This window comes from Prionailurus bengalensis, chromosome D2 (assembly GCF_016509475.1).
Source record: "Prionailurus bengalensis isolate Pbe53 chromosome D2, Fcat_Pben_1.1_paternal_pri, whole genome shotgun sequence".
NCBI lineage: Eukaryota > Metazoa > Chordata > Mammalia > Carnivora > Felidae > Prionailurus > Prionailurus bengalensis.
The window spans coordinates 77,200,813-77,222,332 of record NC_057351.1 but is presented as its reverse complement, the minus strand read 5'-3'; the positions used below and the strand labels follow the sequence as shown (position 1 = coordinate 77,222,332).

The 21,520-nt window shown below is 49.8% G+C and overlaps 1 protein-coding gene across 10 annotated transcripts in view; it reads left to right on the top strand.

Moving 5' to 3' along the window:
- Positions 1-21,520, top strand: part of FGFR2 (fibroblast growth factor receptor 2) — a 108,253-nt gene that overhangs the window by 57,796 nt on the left and 28,937 nt on the right. For 4 of the 10 annotated variants that reach the window (XM_043597725.1, XM_043597723.1, XM_043597718.1 and 1 more), the window contains 3 exons: positions 10,666-10,856; positions 11,960-12,107; positions 15,566-15,768. In XM_043597725.1, coding sequence (XP_043453660.1) covers positions 10,666-10,856; positions 11,960-12,107; positions 15,566-15,768 — 542 coding nt within the window. Of the gene's footprint in view, positions 1-10,665; positions 10,857-11,959; positions 12,108-13,373; positions 13,519-15,565; positions 15,769-21,520 lie in introns of all 10 variants that reach the window. The other 6 variants (XM_043597726.1, XM_043597724.1, XM_043597719.1 and 3 more) reach the window with 3 other exon arrangements.

Genomic DNA, 21,520 nt, shown 5'->3' with positions numbered 1-21,520 from the left:
CCAGCCTCAGTCCCACAGAGCCCCTGGGGGTTCTGAACTTGAAGCATCTTGACCTAGACGCTTCCTGGCCAGGCCTCATTTGATTTTCCGTATTCATCTTGCCGCCAACCGATTCTTTCCTTTTCTTGCTCTGGGTTTAAGACGCGGTGTCTACCCTGACTTTGGTCCTGCGTGCCAGCTCTAGAGCTGTGAAATCTCGCCGGAGGGGGATAGAAAGCCCCCTGTTGACAGGGGGCTGGGGTGCCACGCTAGGTAATACGTCACAGCGAGCGCTGTACTTACAAGTAGGCTTGTTTCGTTAATGTAGAATCATGGAGCCCAGCAGGGTTGAGTAGGAAGCACAGTCCTTTTGCCGCATTTCCTTCTCTTCTTCCTGCCCGTTGCCACTCAGCCCTCATGACGCTCCAGCCCTTGCTGGACGCACCTTGGCGGGGAATGACACGGTGGAGATGTTCACATTCGTTTCCAGCTTCGGTAGCTCTATGGCGTCAGACGTCCAGGAGCCTCGGAGCCTCAGTTCCATTGTCTGTAAAGTGGGGGTGGAAACCTAGCCCCCCTGGAGGGGGATGAGGTAGTAGGGGGCAGTGCTTTATTTTTTTAATTTTTTTAATGTTTATTTACTTTGGGGGGGGGGGAGAGCACAGCGCGAGTGGGGTGGGGCAGAGAGAAAGGAGAGAGAATCCCAGGCAGGCTCCCCACTGTCAGCGCAGAGTTGAGTGGGGCTCGACTCCAGAAACGGTGAGATCATGACCTGAGCTGAGCTCAAGAGTCAGAAGCTTCACCGACCGAACCACCCAGGTGCCCCGGGGCAGTGCTTTTAAATAATAGGACCATAGGATTTGACTCTTAGTCACTATCATGAGGTGGTCCACACCTCCTCTTGGATCTCTGGGCCGAGACAGGTGTATTCCCTGCAGCCCTGGTTGAAGGAGTGGTCCCTCCTCCCCTCTCCTTTCCTCCACGGCGGAGATTTCGAAACTTCTTTTTTTTTTTTTTTTTTTTAATTTTTTTTAACGTTTACTTATTTTTGAGACAGAGAGAGACAGAGCATGAACAGGGGAGGGGCAGAGAGAGAGGGAGACACAGAATCGGAAACAGGCTCCAGGCTCTGAGCTGTCAGCACAGAGCCCGACGCGGGGCTCGAACTCACGGACTGTGAGATCATGACCTGAGCTGAAGTCGGATGCTTAACCGACCAAGCCACCCAGGCGCCCCTCAAAACTTCTTTTGAGCTACTGTTCAATGAGCTTTTGGTTACTACGGAGCAGATGTTTATACCCGCTTCACAACCGGGATTTCAGGGGGCAAAAGCTGGTCGGCGGGCAGCTGCCTCACTCCCAACGTACCGGCCAGCAAATAAGTGCGTTCCTGCCGCACCACTACCGGGAAGAAGTTGCTCGTCCTAGGCACCGTGGGCGGTGATGTCAGTGTTTTTGCCATGCTCTTCACAAGCCATCAGTTGCCCTCTGCCCCATAGTTGAGGAAGGAAGCCTTGTGGATTGCTTTCGGTTCTGGCAGGGGTCCCGGCTGAGGTGGCTGGGGGAGAAGGTTAATATTTGATCTCCTGCCTCATCTTTGGCGTTGGGTCTATGGTGTGGGCAAAGAGGATGTGAAAGCGTTACAGATAAGTTACCGTCTTACAGAGTTTTGTAAGAAGAGGGATCTCTCGACCGTACCCGGAGGGAAGTGTAGGGCAGGGCAGGGCAGGGCGTGGGGAGAAAGCTGCTGCTGTCCCAGCGTCAGCGAGGAGTCCCGGCCCGAAGACATAAGTCCACGGATGCCAGTCACGGTGCCCAGTATGAGCTCGAACTGTGCCGCCAGTGTGTGCCGAATTAGAATAATGGAAAAAACGGCTTATCGGGTTACTTAACATTTGGAGTCTGTGGTTCTTGACACGGCAGGTTCTTTTCTTTTTTAATTTTAATTTTGAAAATTTATTTTGAGAGAGAAAGAGAGGGAGGGGCAGAGAGAGAGAATCCCAAGCAGGCTCCGTGCTGTTGGCGCAGATCCGGACGCAGGGCTCCATCTCCCGAACCGCCAGATCGTGACCTGAGCCGAAATCGAGAGTTGGACACTTGACCGACGGAGCCACCCAGGCGCCCCAACGCAGCAAGTTCTGAAGCAAGACCTCTTCAGGGTTTCTCTCCAAACTCCGTACGGCCTCTATTTCCAGTCACCTTTTTTAAACCAGGAGACCCCCGTTGGGAAGTATTGCAGTCAACTCTCATTAAAATGTAAATCTGGCAATGCCATCAGATTTCTTCCTGTTTTAAATGCTGCCTCCACCAGAGTGCCTCTCTGGACTCCCCCTCCTTGAGAAGAGCCCACTGCTGTGTGTGCTGAGTTTGTGTTTGGTGTGTTTTCACAGTCAGGGGCGGGCAGGGCAGAAATGACCCCGTGTTGTAAGAAGAAGGGGCTCCCAACCTAGAGGGCAGGCTCCATGGGGACAGGCGGCTTCCAGAGCTCCTGTCGCATCTTTCCACCATTAGTGACATCAAACGCAGGTGGGAGGTGGGGAAGAGATGGCTGGGTGGGGGGTATTGGTATTGTGAGGGGGAAGATGTCCTGCTTCTCCTTCTGAGAAGAGAGAGGTTGAGGAGGCGAGAACCTCATTGGTTTGAGCAGAGCCCTCTAGATTGGTTAATCCTGTCTGGGAAAGCAGCCTGTGGCTGGCCTTCGGGGTGACAGTCAGTTGACGGTCACAGCACAGAAGATCCCAGAGTGCCACAGGGAGGTGGTAGGTATCGATGGAGATTCCTGGATCTCGATAGAAACACTTTTTCTTTCTTTCTCGCAGAGCCTCCTCCTTCTAGGGTTCTCTCACACAAACTTCTGTCCCAAAGAAGTATGCAAATCGATGGGCCACATTGTGCCCCGGACATATTTCCCCTCAAAAAGAAAAAGTGGTATTTCGCTAGACAGGCATTGGATGTTATTCTGGAAGGACCATTGGGCAGTTGTGCTTTCTCTGAAAAAGGAGGTCCTTCCTCATTTTATTGGGTTCAGTGTACGCTCTGGACCGGGGCAGAAAAGTCAAGGATTTAGTCCTTTACATTCTACCTTCTGGCCAACAGAATGTATGACACTATCCCTGAACGTTTGGTAGGGAGGGTTGCAGGCTGCCTTGGGGCATCTCATCTGGCTGAGAAAGTGAGAAGTGGAGCCTTCCATGAGCTCGGTGACCCTTTGGAAGCTTCTCTTTGGGTGATGCTTCCGGCAAGGAGTGTCCAGAATCCCTTCTGTTTTCAGTGTCTGAGTTTGCCTCTAAGAAGACCAGTGAGGTTTTATCATTTCGTGTACTTTGTACCAAAGGGAGGCATTTCTTGTTTGCTCAGATGGGCTGAAAGCTTTTACTTCTGTTTGAACCACCCCAGGAGCAAAATAAAACATCTAAGAGGTAACCGTGGTAGAGTTTTCTTGACTTCCTCTAGAATTAAGGCCTTTTGAATGAGGAAAGTTGATGAAGCCTGCGAACGTTATTTTTGTAGACATCTTCTCGTGTCTGTACGTATCGATTATTTCATTATTATTAGTGACCCGTATGCTCTTCTGTCTTGGATAGAGTGTAATTTACTTAATCATTTTCCCCCTGGGTGGAGACTTAGGCTGTTTTCCCGTTACAGAAGAGGCCACCGTGACAAGCTTTGCACACATCCATTTGCTGGCCACCCGGGTGACTATTTTTCCGGGACAGATTTCCAGAGGCAGACTAACCGGGCCCTCTTTGGTGTCGACCGAAATATCTTCGACATAAAAAGCTTCACTGTGAGCACGGCTGTATTTGGGGGGCTCCCCAGTGATTTGATTTTTAGCTTCTTTGCAAACCATTTGAGAGAAGATACTCTGATTTTGGGAGTTCAGCAAAAGGTATGTTTAATTCCGGGACTTTGAAAAAACATCTCCGCCATACTCTTCCCAGGGAGGAAACCCAGCTATGCAGACTCCGGCTGATAGTCCTGGCATTCCTGAAAGATGTCGCAGCCCCCTGCCCCCCATGGCTCGTGGCGTGGTGCTGAGGCTCTGTGATGTGGCTCCCAGCGTGACCGCGCTCAGCTGTGTTTACCCCAGCGCCACTGGAGCGAGCCTGGGGAGACTGACGTCTGAGTTTTGCATCAGCGTGAAAACCAAGCGCAAGATGGGGAGGGACCTTGTGCGGAGTCCTTTGTGTCAGGGCAGAGAAAAGCTGTCAGTAAACGGGACAAGATAAATACACTTAACTAATTGAGAAGGTAGGTTTTCCGTGACCCTAGAAATCGATCTTGTTCACTCTGTGATCACGTCACCTTTGCCGCTTCTCTCTTTTTTAAAAAAAATTGTGGCAAGGTGTGCATAACAACGAAATGGACCATTTTAGCCACTTTTGAAGGTACAGTCGAGTGGCACTAAATAGTCACGTGGTTACACAACCATCGCCACCGTCTAATCCCCAGAATTTTTCATCATCCCAGAGCCACGTCTCCTTTTAACTAAAGAAAAGGCATTTTTGAATTTTTTTTTAGTTTATTTATTTTGAGGGAGAGAGAGCAGGGGAGGGGCAGAGAGAGAGGGAGAGAGAGAGAATCCCAAGCAGGCGGTGCAGAGCCTGATGCGGGACTCAAACTCACGAACCGAGACGTAAGGACCTGAGTCGAAATCGAGAGTCGGACGCTTAACCGACTGAGCCGCCCAGGAAGGCCGCTTTTGAATCTAACTTTGACCTAACTTTATGGTCACCTGAGCGTCTACCGTTCCGGTTTCACTCCGGAAGGCACAGAGCTCAGGGTAACATTTGGGGTGTAAATGACACACGGCCCTCGTCCTGTAATTCGCCCAAGAAGACCTAAATTGACACCCAGCTGGTAGAAGCCACTCAGCCCCCAGCCACATAATACCGTCTGTGACATTAATTAGGGAAGGCGCTTTGCCTCCACCTGCTTTGGTCTTCCCAGGCCGCCCAGCCTCGGCCAGAACTTCACTCCGCCGTCCACCTCATCGAGCAAGCACAAAGGAATTAGTGGTGTTTTGCTTCTAGCATTTCACGTGGTGCGGCCCCCAGAAGTCACCGAGGGACTTCGGCGCTGGAGGGGAGACACTCGGGCTTTCCCCGGACGAGCTTGGTCTGCAGACTTTGGTGTCTCTGTAGGAGAAATGCGTATGTTTTGGAGGAAGCTAGATCCCCACCCAGCCCACTTCTGCGAGACTTCCAGAATCAGGCAAGAGGCAAACGAGGCTAAGCTAAGCTGAGGACAGAGAAAGAGCAACAAACTGGTGACCTCCTACAAACGTGCATTTTTTTTTTCTTTTTTAAAAAGTTATTCTGGGTGCTCCGTCTCCCAGGCCACTCCTGTGTTCTGGAAGGTGACGGGAGAGCTACAGGTACTTGGACTGTTTGTAAAAGTGTGCTCCTTCCTTCCTGTTGCCTTCCCTCCAAACCTGGCCTTTTCCTCCTGATCAGTTTTAGTTGTGACCTCCCTTTGTGCTGATTTCGAGACGCTGGAGAAAAGTCCGGGGACACAAAACTCGGAACCCTACTACATCTGTCCCGTCTGGGCTGAGTGCATCAGGTAGAGTCTTGACAAGGCAATGTGCTCCTTCTGCTAATTGTAATTAGCACGAGGTCTTTAGCAGGCTAATGGGCGCCTCAGACTTCAGAGGGCTTTGATCGCCTCATGCCAACTGGTTTAGTGTGTTTTGATGCAACAAAAGCGACCACTGCCTACTCTTCAGAGAATAAGCGAGGCTGGGCTTCAGGAGAAGCCTTCTCTGGTGTTTTCACTTGTCCTCCAAGTTGTAGAACGTTCTTTCCCCATCCAGACCCCTTGAAGTGGCTCAGAAACTGCCATTTTAGACGAAGGGTAGCTACGTTTTGATTTCAGTTTTAAGACGGAGCAGGCAAGGTTCTCCACGCTCTGCGAGTGAGTGGGTGCCCCAGAGCAGGAGACGTGCTATTTCCAGATCAATACGGGGCACTCCGTGTGATTTGAGCCTCTTGGCATTTTGCTGCTGAGAGAGCAGCTTCGAAACGGCTCTTTGTGGCAAGCGCGGCTGCACTTTTGGGGAGAAATGCTCAGGAGACCAATGTGTGCTGGGAAACCAGCAGCTCTGGGCTTGATTAATTTATAGGTGTAATTTAAGAACCTGGTCTCCTTCTGATCCCCGGGATGCGTATTTACTGAGCCTGTAGACATGCTCGCTGGACGTTTTTTATGGCCTTTGCTATGTCAGAGCAAAAGTTGTAGATCTCTTACGAGCCAACATATTATTATGTCCAGAGGAGGGACTGGCATGTTATAAAGTTTCAGTGGTCAATTAACAAAGATTTATTCTTTGTCACTCAGGTATTTTTCTCTCTTTCGCCGTAATTACCTCGTGGAGCGAAGCAGGCTGTTTTTCCGCCCGCTCTTTCTGGTTGTGGCTCCGAGCTTTGGAGCAGGACTTGAGAAGGTCAGTCTCGAAGTGGAGACTCCTAGCCGCTGGGCCTTCTGCTTGGGGAAAGTGGACTCACTCGGAGCTCTTGACGGGGCGGGGGGGTGGTGAGCGAAAACGCGGAGGAGAGAATGTGTTTTTTAAAGCGCATCAGCCTGTGTTTACTATGCACTGATTTGATGGGACCTCGTTTCAATAGTGCAGCCAGCTGCCTTCTCGGCACCCTGTGGGGTGCTTTCCATCCCGTCTCAAGTCGGAATTCACGCAGGGGCCTTAGAGTTGCTCTTTTGAAGGTTCTCGACCCCGTTCCAGGTCCGGGCACTGCCTTTGTGCAACCTGCTCAACTCAGAATGGATATTTTTTTAAAAACCTCCATAAGGGCACAGGGGTGAGCTGCTCATCAGCTTCTCTGTTTTCCATATATTTATTTCACTGCAAAGAGAGAAAAAAAAAGAATCTGTTTTATATAAGATCAGAGAGTTAAACATGCTGTAAGAGAACCTTGCCCAAAACTGTAAATCCTTCCTGGTGGAGAAGCTGTGATTTTTGTTATCACGTAGAAGAACAAGAGATGGGCCAGGGGCGCCTGGGTGGCTCAGGGGGTTGAGTGTCCGACTTCGGCTCAGGTCGTGATCTCACGGTTCGTGGGTTCGAGCCCCGTGTCGGGCTCCGTGCTGACAGCTCGGAGCCTGGAGCCCGCTTCGGATTCTGTGTCTCTCCCTCTCTCTTTTCCCCTCCCCTGCTCGTGCACCGTCTGTCTTTCTCAAAAATAAGTAAACATTAAAAAATATAATAAAACAGATGGGCCAGCTCTGAGTTTTATTCTCTAATCCAGAGATAATTCATTGACTTATTTATTATTATTATTTTTTTACATTGGCTTGTTGTGCAAAGTGCTGGGAACCTGAGGAGTTTGCTCTGCCCAGGGCCTGGTGAGGTTGGGGGAGAGCACACTGGCTGTGGAGGGTCCTTATGCCACCATCACTGTCCTGTTCCTGTGGTATTTCCCAGGTGCCCACCGGGGCCTGGCCACGGAGGTCTCGCCTCTGCGGGAGCCACTGCCCGTGTCCCGCTCTCACCCCGGGGTGAGAACTCCTGTTCTAATTTCTGTCCTCCCCACTACTGCTGACCACCGCTCGGACGGGCCTGACAGACACCAGGGAAGAGTGATGGCTGCAGGATCTGAGATGAGCCGTACCGTGCTTTGCAGATGCTGGCATCCCGGGACCTTTTCCAAGATGTTTGGGGCCTGCTCTCTGACTTGTTTAAGGGCAGAGAATAAGGTTGCAAAGGAAATCAAAGCCTGATGTGGAGAAACGAAACATGAGGCCTACTGACTTTTTAAAAACATTTTAAATAACATTCTCTAAGGTTTCATTTTATACCGAAGGCAGCTGTAATAAGTTTTGGAAGACGGTGTAAGGTTTCGATTACAGAGCGATCCCGCTTGCCGGTTTTTGTACCCAAAGTGAGAAAGGGCGGAGGGAGCCGGCGGGGGTGGGGGGGGTGGGGGGGTGGGGGGGGTGGGGGGGTGGGGGGGGTGGGGGGGGTGGTTAAGAGGTTATTTTGTATAAGGGGAGAAAATTCGAGAGGATAAATTCGAGACTGCAAGCCGGCAACTTCGGCGTGTTGTAATTTGCAGATGCAATAACATTAAGCCATTGCAGAGGCTTTTTTTTTTTTTTTTGGTGAAAATAGTCAAGATAGCAGCGGAATAACTTAATAACTGGAACGCAGCGGCACGTCGACCACAAGTAAAACAAGGCTGCAGGTCTGTAGCGGGCCCTGCCAGTGTTGCCCCAGTGACTACATTCCCTGCTGAAGGCTGGCGCAGGCCAGAGATGCCGGGCGGTCTGAAAGCGACCATTGTTCACAGGACATCATTATTTGGTATTACGTGCACAATGTTTGCTTGTGAAACGATTTATTAGAAACAAGTATGTTTAAGACGGAGAACTCGGTTTGAAATTCAGCTGATCTGGCTCATGACATTTAAGATTTTACAGTACCTTTGTTTCCGAGAATAAATATTTCGGTCCACTGTAAATATTTATCTTGAAAACACACAAGCACATGTACACAAAACTGGAACGCCGAGCCAGAGCCTGAATTGATACCTAAAAGTCACGTCTCTCTGGGAACGAGGAAACCTCCTCAACATTCGGTATGTAGAAAAGGAGCCTATTTCGTGAGCTTGGCTGGCAGCATCCGGCCCGGAGGCCAGGTCCCCTCCCGCTGCGTCTCTTGGGAGGAGGCCTGGCGAGGACAGTGCCTGTGTGGACTTCACTCTGTTCTTCTCACGTGGACGGGGCTAGCCGGGATTTAAACCAGACCTGTCCCTGCCAGCTGCAAGCCGGGTCCCCGTGGCATCCAGCTGGCCGCCAGACCTGACCGGGAGGCTTGCTGTGGCCCATTCCTGGGATGACATATCAGCCGAAGAGGGAGGGTTTCTGGTGATTGAAGGGATCCCAGCTTTGAGATTTTCTGCCCACAAAACTAGGACTTCTGGGTTCTTCGCGTTGCCTACAGGGTAATGTCAGGCAAATGAATGACTTCTTTGGAGGCTCTGCAATCCTTATCTTTTTAATGTGAAAACGTAGGTGTCTGTGAAGCGATGGGAGACTCTGGAATGAAATGTGCTGAGAGTAACCCACTAGCATTTTTTCTTTCTCTATTCTTTTTTTTTTTTTCTTGCGTTTTTAAAGACCAACAGGCTTGTGCAGTAAAATCAATTTGCACATGGCCTGGCTCGTGTCCAACAAATTCCACTAAATGATATTTTCATCTGAAAGGCCCAAATATAGAAGCACTTAGATATCTATCATTCTAACTTGCTATTTCCAGCCCAGTGCACAGGGATACCCAGGTGCAGGGTGGAGGCATCCTTGGTGTGGCGGGTCGGCTGGGATCTCCTTATTTCCCTTGGCCATTTTTTAAGCTGGGGGTCAACGCGGTGGTATCTGCGGTGTGGACAGAGATAAGGAGGCTGACTCACACGTGCATGTACACAGGGACGGGGTAATACGTTTGTGGGTCGACGGATGGGGGATTGGGTACGTGTGGCTCTTGCCCAAACTGCCACGTAGGAGGATTCCAGCCACTTTGTGATCCTAGGGCCTTTGTGGGCAGGATCACACAGCAGGCTGGTCTGTTACTACCAGATTCTTGGGGACTCTTGTGTACAACGTCTCACGAACCTGGACACGGTTGCCTCTGTGGGACTTCCGCACCGACCACCTCTAAGCCGGAGAGGAACTTTGCCAGGTGTAAGACGAGGGATGTCTTTTGTTGAGAACTCTTTTCCTAGAGAGAGAGGCAAGGCACGTGGGGGTGGCAAGCATACCCTCGATGGGGCTTTCTCGAACGTGGCCTAGCACATCACCAGGATTGGGGAACTGATGTCTGTCTGTTTCTTTGGGTGCCACGTCTGAATAAAGGATGTCTACTTATGGGGTGTCTCGGCGGCTCAGTCGGTTACGCGTCCGACTTCGGCTCACGTCGTGATCTCGCGTTCCGTCCGTGAGTTTCGAGCCCCGCGTCGGGCTCTGTGCTGACAGCTCGGAGCTTGGAGCTCGCTTCGGATTCTGTCTCTCTCTCTCTCTCTCTCTCTCTCTCTCTCTCTCTCTCTCTCTGCCCCTCCCCCACGTATGGGTGAATAAAGAGTAAAATGGAGTAAATCCGTTGAAGAGATGAATCTGGTTGTTCATTCAGGAGTTCATGACTTGGAGCTTGAGCGTTCAGTTTTTCTTTTCAAAACAAGAAATGAAGTCTTCTCAGAGCATCTTAGAGACGTTTCAGGAGCTACCGTGTCTGGGAGCCATTTGGGTGTTCGGGGCGCCTCTGTCTTCTCCCTTGCCTGCGACGTGAAGCTTATGGTCAGCGTGAGTCTCCGATATGATCCCAAGTGGGACCCGCGAAGGGACCCCCGTTCCCCTGCCGTTGTCTTTCGATTGTCAGAACCTTCTCCCTTGTTGGGTAGGTGGCCACGGACAACCAATAACTTGAGATACAAGCAGTTCTTCTCTCTGTTTTCTAAATAAGTATTCTTTTTACAAGGGTCGTGCTCCAGCAGGCTCCTTTGAAGTCGTTTTTGTTATGCATTGGGCCGCGGTGTTATTTCAAAGGAGTCAGCCAGCAGACTTGAGGCCTTTTTGGCTTGCGTTCACGAACAGCCTTCTGGACAACACAACTCATTTATCCGTCTTCCCCCACCTCCCCCTGCCCCGTCCCCGCTCCCCCTTCCCTCCCTCTCTCCCTCAGAGCGATCACCACACCGGCCCATCCTCCAGGCTGGACTGCCTGCCAATGCCTCCACCGTGGTCGGAGGCGACGTGGAGTTTGTCTGCAAAGTTTACAGCGATGCCCAGCCCCACATTCAGTGGATCAAACACGTGGAAAAGAACGGCAGCAAATATGGACCCGACGGGCTACCCTACCTCAAGGTTCTGAAGGTGAGGACTTTCTGAATCTGAAGGGACTCCACTCCTGGGGTCTCCGTCGTGGACTCGGGGACCGGTTCTTTGATTTCCTGTTGGTGTGAGAAAATGATGCTCTTATTGGACCGGCCAGGAGAGAGTGTGTTTCGGGAATGAGCAGATTATTAGACTTGCTAGTCAAATTGCAGAAGGGACCCCACGGGGTGCTGGCAGGGCTATTCTAGTTGGAGTCAGAATAATTCATCTATTTATCAGCCCTGAGATCTCAGACGAGACGTTTAGGCTCGGCCGCACATCCATAAAAGGGGGATTGTGCTGCTAGGTCCCCGACAGGGTGGTTGTGCAGGGTCCACGCCATGGCGTGCACGGAACGAGCTTTGTAACCTCTAGGCATTGTACCAGTGTGCATCGTTACCGCCGATGTCGTTCTCTCTTAACACGACGTTAGGGTCCGGTGGTAGTAGCCATCTTTTAGAAACCATTTACATTTTGCTTTAAAAAGAAAACTCCTTCCCCTTTGAAATCCATCCCAATGTGGTTTAGACGCTAACCTTCAGAAAGTGGTTTTGCATTAGTGAGGTGCTGAACAAGGAAACTTTCTCCTTGTGTTTCTTAATTCGGTTCCTTGCAAGTCCCCGCATTAATGGCATCAGCCTTTTTATTTTTTAGATCTGTCTTACTCTGCAGGATGGTGATAGCCAGCGGCAGCTAAGTCTGTACACCCTCTTCTCAGCCACTGCCTCCCGTGTCTCCCGCATTTGGGTGCCCATAGGAGAACGTCCTTAAAAAGAACAGTCTTCCAGTAGAACCATAGGTAGCTCCACTAAGACCTCCCAACCAGTGAGAACACCAGTGCTCAAAAGAACTAGAAAACGACCAACCCGGAACTACCAGTCCATTCTGCTGGGTATCCATCACACCCTTCCATCCCTCTCCACGGGGTCACTTCTATTGTCCACCCGTTGGCTTACTTTGACCTTTCTCAACCCACAACCCGTCGAGGCAGCTGTTTAGACCTAACGGAGGCTGTTTTCTTGTGGTGCATTGGTGGTGGGACCCTAGACGGTACAAAGTTCCTCCTGGTTGGCCGTTATATTGTTCTCCTGTGTCTGTTCCAGCACTCGGGGATAAATAGTTCCAATGCAGAAGTGCTTGCTCTGTTCAATGTGACGGAGGCGGATGCTGGGGAGTATATATGTAAGGTCTCCAATTATATAGGGCAGGCCAACCAGTCTGCCTGGCTCACTGTCCTGCCCAAACAGCAAGGTAACAACGTTCTGTGTTTTTTTGTTTTTTGTTTTTTTTTTTTTGTTTTTTTTGTTTTTTTGTTTTGTTTTTTAAAGAAGGCTGGATATAGAAGCTGAAAAGACTTGGTGCTTTGAGAGACTGCAGGCAGCTTATAGGATACTCTGTGGCCTTGGTATATTCATAATAATCTTTCTCTGGTGATGCAGCTGGTATGATGCCAGTAGCCATGGAAAAATGCCCACAATGTTCAAAATGTTGCTCTAATTTCTTCCAAAGATTGCCTTCCACCCCCCACCCCCACCCCCAGTTTTTAAGTCGTTCCTTCTGGTTAACCTTGTCCGGGCTGCACATTCCCCATCGCTGTACATCTTCTGCATTTTAAATACACACCGGCATGCCTGGTTGAATTTGTGACGTTTGCATATCAGCCGAATTCCTACCTTCTCCTGCCGCAGATTTGTAGAGAAATATCGGCACTGTGTGATTTTTCCAGCAGAATATTACTTCTTGGTGGCGTGACTGGTGCTCGTGAGATACTGCCCTTGATCTCGCCGTCCCATCGTCGAGCATAGTCCATTTTAATCGGTGCACTGCTGGACCCTGTCAAAGGCAACAACAGTTTGCCTGCCTTAGTTTGTCACGACCCACACTTGAATGTTGATATTAATGAAAAAAAAAAAAAAAAACCCACCCCGTTTCTCTGCTACCAAGAGCCTACTTCTGTTGCTTTCCATGCGACGTAAGTCAAAATGGTTACGCAGGAGTGAAAATTGGAGTCTGGTAGCTGACACGAAGTTCCACCCTGGTTGGTTCCCACCGGGCCGGAAGGGTAGGCCAGGTGTCCACCTGGGCTCGTGTCCAGTGTTTTGTTTTATGACACGGTCACTGAGACAGAACCATCCCTTTGTCAAGGTGGGAGTCTGCAGCCAACAGGACCAGAACCCAGCTTGGACTTTTGGGCGCCATACTTCTGGAAAACCATCCCTAAATCCAAAGCAAAACAGAGGCTAAGAGAATGGATCTCTGTGGGTTGATTTTTCCATGCGTTTGATTGCATGCATGTCTAGGTGGTGAAGCCGGTGTGGTGACGGGGCCTGTGGAGGTGAGCTGCTCAGTGTCGTTCCGTGTCTCTCGGTTGTGGGCTCTGTGGACGGGCTGCAGTCGGAATCTTCTGGTGGCCAGCACCTGCCGGAGCCCCCGGTGTGATGCCTCATGGTTCCACGGCCCCCTCCACAATCATTCCTGGGTCGTCTAGCCTTTTCTCTTGCTTCCCTTGTTTTCTAGGCCGCCGGTGTTAATACCACGGACAAAGAGATTGAGGTTCTCTATATTCGGAATGTAACTTTTGAGGATGCTGGGGAGTATACGTGCTTGGCGGGTAATTCTATTGGGATATCCTTTCACTCAGCATGGTTGACAGTCCTGCCAGGTACATCCTGCTCTTTCTCTCCACGGTTGTTGCCCTTTTCTTGGTTGATTGCTACAAAATTAACACCGCTTCTGTTCGCAGAAAATGGCCCCTTTTATCCCGGCATAGAGCTTTTTTTAAAAATGTCTAAAATGATCCCCCAGGGATAAGACAGTTGCCTTTGGAAATTTCACTCACAATGAGATCCCACCCTCACGTGAATGATCAGGTAAAATTTCATCCTTAAAAAACCCAAAGGGATCTTAACATTTATCGTGAGTCACGGAGTCAACGTACAAATTCTCACCCGTCCCTGTTTCCCTTAAGGAAGACGTTGAAATTACTTTGTAACATACAAAGTAGTTTTTTCTCATCTCAGATTCCATTTCGCTGAAATCCCATGTGTACTTTTGTTACTTTGCTCCACTCTCTCTTTTTTAATGATATGTAAATAGATGGATGTCTGCCGAGGTGCCGGGGGAGCCCCACCTCTGCACAGAGGGTGTACAGAAGCAGTGTGTTACCTACCTCGGGAATCGGTGGCTTGCCGTGTGTTACAATAAAGTGGACCCTCGGCTTGCTTTTCCTGCAAAGCATGCTCTTGCCATCTCGGGCTTGATGTTATTTCTGCCCTGCGGAGAAATCAACATCGGTGAAGCCCCGTTGCCTACATATTGCTGCTGCCTGGATCTTTAACCGACATCTCTGTCCTGGTCGAACTTTTCCTGATAATCCCTACCTACTGCCTCTGTGCCTTTGTCATTGCCTTCGTGAAACTGCATAGACTGACTGGTTTGCCAGCTCGTGATGTGCCACGGCAGTTATTAATCGCTTATGTTTAGAGTGCCGTGCCTACCTGCATGCTTATTGTATATCCCGTCAAAATAAGTCGATCGTTTCATCTTGTGCTGTGTTGCTGGAGGTTTTGACTGTCATGCAAGTATTTTTCTGGTTACAACGCATAAGCTTTAAATAATACCATTTGTATCCATTCTGCCTTTTGTCGTGAGTCTGCTCTGTGAATATTTGCTTTGAAACCATGAGATGCCTCTTACGTTGAGCTTGCTTTTTTACCTGTAGTACTGCATTCCGCAGGTGCGTAGTTGGCCCCCCTTAACCAATTTGCCCGACGGTACTAGCCCATTAACTGTAAGAACACAGTTTGAGAAAAGTACTGTTCGGAAATACCCTGCCTGTAGCTTGATGAGCCTTGAGGGCGAAGGAGGGAGCGGATATATCGTTTATTGGAAGTCGGTAGACGAACGTGCTACCCACGTGGAACACCATTTCTGTGTTCAAAAGAAACACTGTAGTGACATCAGTATAACCAGAGACACAAATTTCAAATGGTAATCGATGAGGGAATATTACCAGCTTTTCATGGTATGGGCATAGCGATTCTATACTAAAAGCAATTTGGCCTTTAAATGAAATGCATTTATTTGTTGAGTGGAATACCAGGCTGGACTGTATTAAGAAATTTGAAACTTTTCCGGGCCAGCCCTACTAGATGAATATTTATTTCATTTCATATGAAAGTGTGTTCGTCTGGGGTAAATTACCCTGTCACATCTTCCTTTGGAAGAGCTTTATCCAAATAAGAGTGGTCCCTTCAGATGCAAAAGTGGGCACTGTTTGTACTTAAGAATTTTAAATTTGATTGGCCTCAGAGACCACCGTGGAAGACAGTCCGTTTTTTCGTAGGTGTGGTTAACTGTCGCATTGTGCCCGAATGCCTGACAGAATGTAGCCTTGTAGCCTGCTCTTTGTGCCTTGGTGGGAGCTAGTCCACCGTGATCTCTGCATTGCAGAGGCCCCTTGAGGCTAGAGAGAGTGGCCGTGTGGGCCCTGGTGGTAAACGAGGAGCCCTTGGTTGCTCGCCTTCATGGGGAGAGGTGCACGGCAGGCCCGTAGCCCGGGCCTTTCTGCAGCCTCGAGTCATTAGGGAAACCCGTCCTTGGGAATGGTCGTCACCTTGTGTTTTGTTTAACTGTGCCAGGGCGCATCAAGCCCGTGTCCTAACTCTGTGGCCTGCTTATCTGTTCCTCCCCTGTGGTCTGCACTCCAGCTCCTGTAAGAGAGAAGGAGATTACGGCTTCCCCAGACTACCTGGAGATAGCCATTTACTGCATAGGGGTCTTCCTAATTGCCTGTATGGTGGTGACGGTCATCCTGTGCCGAATGAAGACCACGACCAAGAAGCCGGACTTCAGCAGCCAGCCCGCTGTGCACAAGCTGACCAAGCGCATCCCCTTGCGGAGACAGGTAACAGAAAGTAGATAAAGAGTTTGAAGAAGTTTACTCCTCCCCCGTGTCCCAGCCAGCCCTTGGGTCTTTTTCTCTGCTTCGATGCCATCTGCTCCTGTGAGCTTTCACTGTGTGAGTGGCCCCAACATGCCTCTTAGTGGCCGTCCAGTTAGTATTTGGGGCTTGGAGAGTCAAGTCCTGGTGCCCCGGGGCGGGGCGGGGTGGGGGTGGGGGGGTCAGTCGAGTCAAGTTCCAAGGGCAGGAGAGCATGATGGTGGGAGACTCTCGGAGCTAATCAGCAGAACTGGAAATAACACAGGGAGGCAACGCCCTTGTGTCTTTGAGGCTCAGGTGTAGCGGTCTTTTTGAAGCACAGGCCACTTGTGTCCCCTGCGATCTAATGCTTTTTTTTGAGACCGGCTTATGCCACGAGTTAGAAAGACAGGGGCGTTAGTTCTCTTTGACTTATTTTTTTTTTTGTTTAAATCAAGGTCAGAAACTTACGCCCTAAAGATGGATCTGAACTACCGCTTGATTTAAACCAGACTGCGATGTCTGTCTTGACTGGGTTTTGGCTCGACCTCTCTGATTCTTAAAATAGAAATGCAGGCATATATTATGTTATTGTTAATCGTTCACAAGTGTGGGTGTGGATTTGGTGGTAGAATGATTGGTGTATTGAACGAGCGACAGATTGTCTTCAGCCTCGTGTCTGGTCTTTGGCGATCACCTTTTGCTCTTGTGTGCGTCCTGATTGGTTTAATTTTGCTTTGGGGAGACGGGGCAAGAGAGCCCCTGCGCCTCTGCTTTAAACCAAGGCTCCAAAGGCGAGTGGGACAGGATACGCTTTGACCCTTTCCTCTGTGTTCATGAAGACAGAAGGGGAAGGCAGATGTGAACGGAAAGTGTCTACAAGCAAAGCATTTGGGGCGGTGTTGTTTCTTTTGAAACAGCAAGTAAAATGGCCAACTCACTGGCTCTGTTTCAGTGCACGCTTTAGTAGAATTCACAGGGCATTTGTTAAAATTGCAGATTCCTTCGTCTCAGCCCCAGAGATTCGAGCTCGGTAGGTCTTGAATGGGGCCAGGGATCTGTATTGCGTGTAAGCAGATCCTTCGGTGATTTTGAACTGCACTCCGAGAAACTCTGGGTTAATCCCAGCTCTGCCCCTCCCGGGACTTCAGGTGGCGATGACATTTTCTGGATCAGGCATTAGGACGGATTAGGAACCAGTTGGCCAGCCGCGGTTTTGGCATGGCACCGGCTGTTCTCAACCCAGCTCCGGGCTCCGGGCTGAATGGGTCCTTGTTGACTCGTTGGAAGCCACGTATCAAGCAGTTCTTTATTCTTCCTAGAGGCCGAGGGTAGCATTTGGAGGGTGTGTCAAGTGCAGGTGATTGCCCAAATTGTGTTAAGAGCAAGGGAAATCAAGGTGCCCATTGGGTCCCTCCTGCCACCAAGAATGCTATTGTTACTGAAACGACACCACTGTCATTCTTGGGGCTAGGGAAATAATGATGGGGCTGCTTGTCCGACTTTGGGAGAGGCCAGTTGGAAGGTGACTCTCACATGGCCAGGTGGCGCCTTCAGTGACATTCAGGTGCTGTGACCACCCGTTCCCCTCCCTCCTCCTTTCCAGTTACCTCCGGGCCATTCTTACAGCCACCTCTTGAGAACCTGACCTCAGGGAGTTGAAGAAGGGAGTGGTGTTCCCATCTCTGTGATTTGTTGTTTTTTTTCCTACCAGGGGAAAATGCTACCTTCTGGAGGAAACCTGCAATTTGGTGTAGCTAGACGATTGTCCCATAATGATTTCATCATCTTTTTCTCTGCAGCTGTTACAGTGCTCTTTTTACTTCCATATAAAAGAGGCAGCTGCTGGGGCGCCTGGGTGGCGCAGTCGGTTAAGCGTCCGACTTCAGCCAGGTCACGATCTCGCGGTCTGTGAGTTCGAGCCCTGCGTCAGGCTCTGGGCTGATGGCTCGGAGCCTGGAGCCTGTTTCCCATTCTGTGTCTCCCTCTCTCTCTGCCCCTCCCCTGTTCATGCTCTGTCTCTCTCTGTCCCCAAAATAAATAAACGTTGAGAAAAAAAAAAAAAAATTAAAAAAAAAAAAAAAAAAAGAGGCAGCTGCCCTTAAAATCTCCTTGACTCAACCCTAGTCGTCGTATTTTCGTTTCTCTTCGGCTCACTGGCCTTTCGTCTTTGTCTGTCTCCACCTCGGTTGATCATGCTTCCTTCATGTCCCTGTGTGATCGAAGGGAACACTAGGTCGTCTCCTTTTTTCTCCCCCCCGCCCTTGCCTGCTTCCTTTCTTTATCATAATTTCCTGAGGGCTTGGTCCGACCCAGGTTCTGCGCAAGATGCGGCCTGTCACCTTCACCAGTGGTTCCAAGGTGATTTGGGGGCCATCGTATGTAGTGGTCTTGGGTTTTAGTAAGGTCAAGTAGAATAAAGAAGCAGAGGAAAGCGCACAAATCTCTGGGAGATTAATTTATTTGGGGGGATGCTGACACACCTTAGCTCCTCATAGATGTCGAAATGGGTTGTGCGATTCTTTACGAAGAATGCGCCGTCAGGAAGCACGGCCCCTTTGGTAGAGGAGGAGGTGCCTGTCAGGTATCTGGGTACAAGAGGGTTATTGGAGTGTAGCTGGAGTGAAAAGCCCCATAAAGGCCGGCAGAGATGTTGATGACAGAGAAAATACCACGGAGATGCCAAGCATACTTTCCCCTGGCGACAGGTGAGCCTGTAACCAGATGTCTTAAGGATGGGCTGTTCCTAGTTACTTGCGAGGCCACTTTTCATGCTGTATTAGCCCAGCCTTCTCTATGACGCAGGTAACACCGAGAGGCTTCATGATGGAGACCAAGTATTTGCTTCTTGGCCCTGACCCTCCCCCCTCCACCAGTGTGCACGTGCACACACACACACACCACATCTCACTCAACCCCATCAATCACTGTCCTCCTTTTAGAACGAGAGGAGTCATGTTTTTCCTTTTCCTTTTTTTCTCTTTCTTTTTCTTCTTCTTCTTCTAATCCTACTGTGAGTGTTTCCTTCTTGACATTTACTGATTTGGACCGGACTTAACGGTTACAGGATGTCTCCGTTTGTTATTTTTTTTTTTTTTGAGTCAAAAATACTTTGCTCCAGTAGCTAAGAAGAAGTTCCTTGTGTTCATTTCCCAGTAATTGTGAGTTTTTTGAGGCTCTTTATGCATTTTGATGCTTGAGGAAAGAGAGAACTTTTTAGTCGGAGGAGGCAGGTGGCAGCCGGCATCTCCCCGTGTCCCTTGACAGGGGCTCGTGCTGTTTTCAGTGCCGGGGCTCGGACACCAGGCCGGCCACTTGCTCACCTGCTCCTGTTCCTTTGGCATCAGCGTGATCAAGGGGGCCAGCCCAGAGGGGGTGTCCTCATGAGCTTGTCAGCTCTCGAGCAGGTGCCCAGGCTGCCAGGGGACAGCCACAGTCATTGTGAAGCAGCCTTTATACACCCACGAGTTCAAGAGAGGGCTTCCCTTTCTGTGAGCTGCACACATCAGCGGGGCGTTCGTGGGGAGGGGTGCAGAGGAAACGGAGGGTGTTTGTTCAGGAGGCATGTGGTATTGCTGGGTTTGGTGAATCAGTTTTTCGGTGAGTACGTAAGTTTCCTTCTCGGGAGCCAGAAGTTTCCATAGGGCAGGATGGACATTTCACTTTTGCCGTAAACAGATAAAACCGTCTCCTGGGTAGGGGCACACATGTGCATGCAGGGCACACTCCCGCCACTACTCACCTCTGAGAAGGGCCCCCAGGGTCTTTTTCTGAGGCTTTGCTTTCACCCTCTTGGTTGCTGATATGGGTAGATCAAGGTCCTCTTGTTTTTAATGTTTTATTTATTTTTGAGAGAGAAACAGAGTACAAGCAGGGGAGAGGCAGAGAGAGAGGGAGACATAGAATCTAAAGTAGTCTCCAGGGGGGCCTGGGTGGCTCAGTCGGTTGAGCATCCGACTTCGGCTCAGGTCATGATCTTGCAGTTCGTGGGTTGGAACCCCGCCCCGGGCTCTGTGTTGACAGCTCAGAGCCTGGAGCCTGCTTCGGATCCTGTGTCTCCCTCTCTGTCCTGTCCCTCCCCTGCTCACATTCTGTCTCTCCGTCTCAAAAATAAATAAACATTAAAAAAAAAAGTAGTCTCCAGGCTCTGAACTGTCAGCACAGAGCCTGATGCAGGGCTGGAGCTTAGGAGCCATGAGATCATGACCTGAGCTGAAGTCAGACGATGAACCAACTGCGCCACCCACGTGCCCCAAGGTCATTTTTTTTTTTAACAATATCTTTGAGATAAGTGGCATGTTCCCAGGGACCTCACGAACGGGACAGAAGCTGTGGGGGGACCGGCTGGGTGCATGTGATTCAGGAGCCAGTTCTTGGGGGCTGTGCCTTCGTGGGTATTAAACACGCTGAACTCTGTGAAAGAGGGTTCCACTTCTAGAAGCTCATTCATTGTCTAGCAGCTAAATGTCATGATATTGGAAGATTCTCCACCTTTTGGTTAGTCAGATGGCCTAATGAAATCTCCCTGGTTCCAGAAAACGCTTGGGTTATTAGGGTAGTCATGGATGGCTAACTGGAACCTTCCCTTCCATGTGGGTGCCTCGCCCTCCCTGGTTCCCACTGGGCTGTTAGCTCCTCTCAGCCTCTGAAAGATAGGACAGTTTGAGATCTGATTTGGATTTTGGCTGATGGGATCTTCTAAGAAGCACCAGCCCATCCAGGACCGGTGAGTCATTGCTTTGATGGGTTTACTCATGGAATCCCGGGCTGCAGCCCCGGGGGAGGCAGAGACCTGGTGAGGGAGAAAACTGATAAACCGCCTTGCCTGATGACTTAAATATTGTTATGGAGGGAAACAGAATCCAACCCCAGAAACCCCTCAAACCTTTATCCCAGCCGCCTGGTTTGAGGTGGTGAAAACATTTTGTTTGGCCGTTGGGGAGGGGTGGACAGGGCTTAGAGCACAAGTATGTTAACTCGGGGCCTTAATGTTCTGGTTTAGGGGATCCCCAGCTTCAGAGTCAGGAATTAGTGACACCCGTGTGTCACCCCTCTCCTCCTTGCTTCTATCTGCCCCGTTTTCTGTGAGTCCCCCTACCCTCCCTTTGTTCAGTCTACTCTAGTGTACAGAAATGACTCTCTTTCTTGGTGGCCCTTTAAAAGGAAAAGAAGAAAGCCACTTCCTTGCATAGTTTCCCATATATACCGGGGAAATACGCGAAATGCACCTTTTGTTAGAAGTTTGATTTATGGCACGTGTTATAGAGAGTCCGGAAAGGGGGGAGCTGAATGGAGACAGAAAACAACATACATGCGAGAATCGTGCCTGCCAGGATTGAGGAGTGAGAAGGCGGTTTATTTGAGAGTGTTAGCGTGTATTGTTCTCCAATAACTTAATTATCGCCATTGGTGGACTACTTTTAAATTAGAATATCGAATGGGGTAGATAATGATTTCGTGCAAAAAAAAAAAAAAAAAAAAAAAAGCGATAGTCTCCTAGTCCTGAATTAGTCCAGGGATTCACAGGTGGACAGTGGGGATTACTTGAGGGTCCCGAAGGAAAGACACTAGCGAAACGCAGTATTTCGTGGAGGAATCAGTCGCCTGAAGAAGATTGTACCCAGCCCCGGAAACACGTTCGCTCTCAGCAGAAGCAGAGTGAAGAGAAAGCCAGCCCGAGTTTACAGTCCCAGAGGGGATTTTAAAAGCTCAGTAAAAAACGCGTGGAGGTCAAATTAAGATA